General features: G+C 30.9%; 1 protein-coding gene across 1 annotated transcript; it reads right to left on the reverse strand.

The window, feature by feature from the left end:
• Window positions 1-3,436: 3,436 nt before the first annotated feature.
• MS3_00000904 (uncharacterized protein) lies at window positions 3,437-6,614 on the reverse strand. Its single transcript, XM_051208483.1, has one exon. The coding sequence runs from the start codon at window positions 4,730-4,732 to the stop codon at window positions 4,343-4,345; it is 390 nt and encodes a 129-aa protein (XP_051073044.1). The 5' UTR covers window positions 4,733-6,614; the 3' UTR covers window positions 3,437-4,342.
• Window positions 6,615-7,154: the final 540 nt, after the last annotated feature.

Below are 7,154 nucleotides of genomic sequence, written 5' to 3' on the forward strand. Positions count from 1 at the left end.
ATAACTAACGAATTATAACACTTATAATCACAGTTATATATATTCATGTTGAACCATAAAAAAACAAATCAAGAACACGAGTGGGAACAATCGAATTACAGAACATTTTAGTATAATCTGAGAACCATACAATTAAAATATCAATTCATTGTCACAAACTTAATTGTTCCTTTTACAAATATCATCTCAAATCTCATTGTTCCTACATTTTCACACCAATTAATTTCCGTTCCCGTTGTTTCCTTTTTAATCTTCTACTGTAATACATTCTATTCTTGACTATCATTATATACTACTTATGTGTATATGAGTAACGTACACCACATTAATATTCTACAAGTAAACAATATTCGTTTTTACATTTTAAATAATGAAATGTGTTACCATTGGTTTTCTGTTCTTTTTTGTTTATTTTCTTGTTTGTTCTCAAAAACGGAATTGTTCTAAATTTCACTTATTCAAAGTGATAAAGAGGTTACTTGTATATATATATATATATATATATATATATATATATATAATTGAATTATCTAAACTTCGATTATAATTGTATATATATATATGATCCACATAAATAAAATAATAAATAAACTTAAATATATATATATATATATATATAAAGATTTTTCATTCAATAAAATCAATAATATTTGATTTATTTTTATGTTACTGAGTATTTGTTGCTAGTTCAAGTGAATACAATTCAAAATTAAATAATTCATGTATCTACGCCTGTATCTATGTATATGTATGATGTGTATGTATGTGTATATGTCAATTTCTTTTATTTAAAATTAATTCTATTTCTTGAATAATGATCATAATTGAAATTTATTAAGTAGACTATTTCAAATTATTGATATTTTACTATAACAGCTTATGTAAATTAATTTCCATATTAACTATTTAAAGTAATAATAATGATAAATAATAAAGATGAATGAATGAATGAATGAATGTTGGTTAGTAATAGGATTCAAGATGAGTGTTTAGTTTTATTTTTGAAATTGGTCAACTGGATTATACCTACATCATGGAATTGATGTTCATTCGCCGAATGGAAACATTTATCACATTATCCATTTAGCTAATGAGTTCTGTTAGCCACTTGGTTGTGTAATGCGGTGAAGTTTAAATTCACTTGATATTGTTTATTATTATTTCACTACAATTTATATTAAACAGCTTATGAAATTAATTTCCATAGTAACTATGATAAAACACAATACTCTTTAAACAAATGACTATGGTAATAATACATGTCTATTCTATAATATTTCACATCAATATCAAACATTAAAATCTAATGACCGCTTGATTCGAAAATTTCATTTTCTCACAATAAAAAATTTACAGAGTCAATTTTGAAAAACTGTTATACATCACATTCAAGATGTATTTTTACAAATTCATTTCATGTATTGGTTGAGGTTAGAGATTAACACCATTGTATGCCGGCTAAGTGGTCCAGTGGGTTAAGCGTTCGCAAGCGAAACTGAAGGCCCTAGGTTCGAATCTCGCGAGTGGGATTGTGGATGCGCACCGCTGAAAAGTCCCACAATAGGACGAAACGGCCTCCCAGTGATTACAGGTTTTCAATGGTGGTCTAAGATTGATCGGTTCATGATCTCAATCAAAAAATTATTTCGTATTATTTGCTTGTATCTTCCGATTAATGTTTAGGACTACAATTCATCAGTCTATTGTTGGCATATATGCATCTTGTGCAAAATAACTTAATTCACAAGCTTTATAAGTAAAAATGGATGATGGATAGTCGTGAAAACCAGATATATCTAGTTGATGAGTTTTCAATAGAACAAAACATACGATCTAGATTCTACTGCTAATCACCATCCATCTTTGCTCATATTTTACAAATGTTTTTCAATATAAAATATTAATCAGTCCTAAAGAACATTTTCTATTTGTTCAGATATGTGTCATTGAATATCTCTTGAGTGAATGTGTCATCTCGTTTTTTTCTCTTTAAATGATAGACTCAGGAAAAAATGTATGAAAACGTTCAATGTTACCGTTTGAGATTACCAGTATTTAGTATCCCAATAAGTTATAAGCTAGCTGATTATTTATAATAATTCACTTAAAGGAAACGTTTATTAAATGTAAATTATTTGGTGAAATATTATTAAGTATAAGACAATGAACTTGTTGAATAATTAAAAAAAAATTAACAATAGCCTGACAATATAGTGATTTGGCAAAAGCATAGTATACTGACGGGCTTAAGTCAGCCAATCAGACCTCCCCATGTATTTTGCGCGAAATTTAAAGTGTAGTGATGGATAACTTGTATTATTAATATCTATATGAAAATTGACAATAATTGATTGATAAAATGCTCGGAGTCAGCAAAAATATCTATTATGCAACTAAAATGTGAATTTAAGAAGGTCGATAAGCTAAATTACAAAAAATTCTTAATCCTAAGACAAATTGCGTGTTAAAGCACTTAATTGAATTCAATGAATAATCAAGAGATAATATACTCCCTTTTTTATTATTAGGCTAAATCTCAATCTTAAGTTTTCAAGGTTTGTGAACAGAAGGGCTAGAAAGCATTTCATTACGAGTAATGTCGACTAATGATGAAAACCTTGACTCTAGTTTGTAAACCTAATTCGAAACATCGGTTTAGCTACTTATACCCAATCTTAACCACCTTTAAATTATAACTGATCACAAATGATGACGAAAACACTATGAGTTTATAACATGAACCGGCGATACTAGCCTGACTCCTAATATGTATGTTTATTGTAAACTTAACCTTTTACCTTCACTACAATGAACAATTTAACATGCGATAATTAATTAAATATATCAAAGCTGTTATTCCACCTTTATTTCATTGTTTTGTATTGAGAATTATTCCATAACTAGGCGGAGTTCCTTGATTAGCTTAATAACACCCAAGATTATCAGTACATTAAACTTTTATCGATTGTTTTTAGAAGACCTCCTGTAGTTCAATGTTGAAAAGTGTACCTCGAATTAGTTAGAAAGAAGTAAAATACAAAAATTCAATAATTTAATTGTAATGGTTAGTGAGAACAGTGAATTTATAGATTTTACAAATTGTATACTTCAACACAAAAACTGATTAACTACTGATTTCATGTATTTAAAGTTAGTCATTAATCGGATATTAAAACTCTATACATTTTGATCAGTTTTTAAATCAATTGTGTAATTGTTAGTAACAGTTTCCCTTTCTTGATTACATTGAGTCATCTTAATCTTGTTTCACATTGAAAGTAATGAGTAGCCATTATATCGAATCGCTAACCAACAGTCATACCCATTTGTAGTATTCATACACATAGTTCCCTTTATTATTTTAAAGAGAGTAAGAACAAAGATTGGTGCAGAATAATAAATGATTTCATTTTATTTCGTTCGGTTCTCATCAGCTGCTTACAACCTAAAATATTTGAAATTCAACGTTATTATAGATATTGACATACTTATACAACAGAGGGCGATGAAGGATGAATATATGTAACATAATGTGGTAAAGATTTCGTTAGAGTTAATGAAGTCATAAAATTTTTGTTTCGAATATATAGAGTTTGGGAGGGAAGGTTCCAGAAAATTGAAATAGTGATTAGAAATCATGGAATTAAAACACATTAGACGATTATGTAATGAAGTGACTGAAAATAGACTAATGGTAATAAAGAGAGATATGAATTGAAATTGGTCAGTTATGAATGATGTAATTATAAAATTCAGAAAGAGTTGGAATGACGTAATAAATAAAAGGGGGGGGTAATGTTACCAGGGCAAAGAAAGATTTATTACTGTTTCTTTTTGTATACAAAGATCTGGTTTTAAACGTTTGATTGCTATTGCTTCCGCGAATTTCAAAAGCTTCGAATTTGATTGTTTGTTGATCACCCTGAAGGACTTCAGTATATCGACTTCGTGTCCTGTGTCAGGGAGATGTCTTGCGACAGCGCTGCTAAATGCTTTTAATCCGTTTGACCTCAAACTGTTCGGAATATGTTCTTTGAATCGGACGTAGGCTCTTCTTTCTGTTCTACCAATGTAACTGCTTTGGCAGATACATGTAAATTTGTATACACAGTTGGTGGTAACATGAAAGGGATACCTGTCGACCTTTGATTGTGTCAAAGAACATGTCGTTTTGGACAGGACAATCAATTTAGCTGCAGAATATGTTTTTGTCAGTGCAGTTTTTAGTCTCATATTGATTGACCCTGTGACATTATCGCCTTTGAACTTGAGTTGAATAAAGACAGGTTTTTTATTTACTGTAGTTTCTTTGGGTATTTTATCTTCACGTTTTCCATATTTCTCAATGAATTTCAATGGGTATCCGTATATTTCTTAAACACTTTTTAACATTCATAATTTCCTCTTCTATTGTATCGGAAGTACATATTCTTTCTGTTCTATGAAACAGTGTTTTGACAAGTGTGTTTTTATAGTTGATTGGACAAAAGCTGTTGAAATTGAGATAAATACCATTCCATGTGTCTTTCTTATAAACTGAGCGTTGAACTGTGCCATCCTTTCTTTGTTTTATCGCTATATCGAGGAAATGGAACATGTTTTCTTTTTCATGTTCCATAGTGAAATGAATATTTGGATGAGCTTCATTGAAAAACTCTAGCAGATTTATTGCATGTTGTTGATTATTACATACGATGAAGATATCATCAACATACCTCGAATAATACGTCATTTCATCAATCGCTTCTTTGAGCTTGGTTCTTTCGATTGTAGTAGTCAGGAATTTTGGAAATATGTAACACAATTTATGATGGAGAATTCATTTCGAAAAATATAAAATAAAATAGTAACCATGTCAAAGTATACTCATAATTGTTCTATTTAGAGAGTAAATTTTTTATCAAATATGGGCATGATACTATTTCCATGTTTTATTACATATATTGGTACTTTCATAGTGTATCACAAATCTATATGATGTTAAATAACGTGAAGGTATAAATGATTGGTAAATTAAACTGAGTGTATCAAAAATAAATGTGCATAACTGCTATGATCATTGATCTTTTGATAAATAATTAAGCAATCACATTACATTTAAATGTATGTAAGCAGTAATTCAGACCAAGTTATTATACGTTACTTACTTACTTACTTACTTCTGTTACTCCTCGTGAAGGAGTATAGGCCGTTCACCAGCATTCTCGTCCAATCCTGTCCTGGGCAATCGTTTCCAGCTCTTTCCAGTTGTTATACATTCTTTACATATCTGCTTCCATTTTCCGATGTAATCTGTTCTTCGGCCTTCCTCTTTTCCGTTTACCTTCAGGATTCCAAGTTAGCGCTTGTCTTGTGATTCAGTTTGATGATTTCTGTAATGTATGTCATATCCATTTCCACCGTCTTTTCCTAATTTCTCCTTCAGCTGGAAGCTGTTTTTTTCTCTCCCAGAGAAGGATGTTACTGATTGTATCCGGCCAATGGATGTTGAGTATCTTACGTAGACAGCTATTTATAAATACTTGTATCTTCTTGATGGTGGGTGTTGTAGTTGTGTTTACTGAGCAGCTGGCTTACTTTGTCTTTTGATCAATCCTTTCAGATAATCTCACTTACCGCTCATCACATTCTCTTGGCATACAAGATGTTTACTGACTAACTTACTTACTTACGCCTGTTACCTCTCATGGAAAAGCATAGGCAACTCACCAGCATTCTCCATCCAACTTTTTCCTAAACAATTCTTTTCAGTTGTTATTCATCCTTTTCGTGTCTGCTTCCAATTCTCGACGTAGTGTGTTCTTTGGCTTTTCTCTTTTTTATTTTCCTTCAGGATTCTAAGTTAGCGCTTGCTTTGTGATACAGTTTGATGATTTCCTCAATGTGTGTTCTATCGATTTTCAACGTCCTTTCGTAATTTCCTTCTCGGCTAGTAGTTGGTTTGTTATCTCCCACAGTAGGCTGTTAATGATAGTATCTAGACAACAAACATTGAGTACCGTGCGTGGACAATTGTTTATAAATACTTGTACTTTCATGATGATGGTTATAGTAGTCCTCTAAGCTTCAACTCCGTAAAGTAGAACTGTCTTGACGTTCGTATTCAGGATTCTCACTTTGATGTTGGTTGAAAGTTGTTTTGAGTTCCATATGTTCTTCAACTGTAGTGATGCGGCTTTGCTTTGCCAATCCTTGCATTTACGTCTGCATGAGGTTTTCTATGTTCATCGATGATGCTGTCCAAGAAAGTGAAACTTTACACATCTTTCAGAAAATCTCCATCAAGTGTGATTGAGTGTTCTTCGTGTTGTATTTGAGGATTTCACTTTTTCCTTTGTGTATGTAGAGGCCTACTGATGCAGTGGCCAATGCTACACTGTTTATCTTGACCTTCATTTGTTAATGTGTATGGAATAGAAAGGTCAGGTCATTTTCGAAATGCAAATTATCTAATTGATTTCAAGTTGTCCATTGTATTTCATATTTCCTCTCAGATGTCGAGGTCTTCATAATCCAGTCAACCACCAAAAAAAAAGAGGAAAGGAGAAAGTAAGAATACATCTATCAGTTATTCTTCATGCAGAACTTTGTATTATACACAAAATAGGTTCAAGATAAATGTAAACCTATTAAAAGTTAATTAAAATTCATAATTCATTTCATTATTTATCTAATAATTGGACATTTATATAACAGCAGCAACAACAACAACAACAAAACCATTGCTTGCACAAATACATTAATTAATTCTATGACATCAATATTGATTAATTTTATTGATTAATATTCGATATTTTAATTTTATTGAATTGAATGCACTTAGAAAAAAAAAATTTAAAAATTAAATTAAAAAAAAATTTCACTGAATGATAATCAATAATTTAAAAAATTCTATATGAATATTGAATCTAGTTTGATTTTTTGTGTGTGTGTAAATGATGAGGCGATCATTTATGGGCGAATTGAGTGGAGTAATGCTAAAGTGACCTTGAGAAGATCTTATTTATTTTAACACATAGATATTGGTACAAGGAGACACCAAATACATATGCGCCACACAGATCTCATTTAATATGTGTGAGGGCTGTGATACTGCTCGCGTGCGCAAACCGAAGAAGGTGGTTTACTTAGGGTGACACACCCGGAGCCTTCGA

This window comes from Schistosoma haematobium, chromosome 1 (genome assembly GCF_000699445.3).
Source record: "Schistosoma haematobium chromosome 1, whole genome shotgun sequence".
In the NCBI taxonomy this organism is placed as follows: Eukaryota; Metazoa; Platyhelminthes; class Trematoda; order Strigeidida; family Schistosomatidae; genus Schistosoma; species Schistosoma haematobium.

Bases quoted from the DNA above. Each gene is read 5' to 3' on its own strand.
- MS3_00000904 (XM_051208483.1), bottom strand. From the start codon at position 4,732: ATGACGTATTATTCGAGGTATGTTGATGATATCTTCATCGTATGTAAT.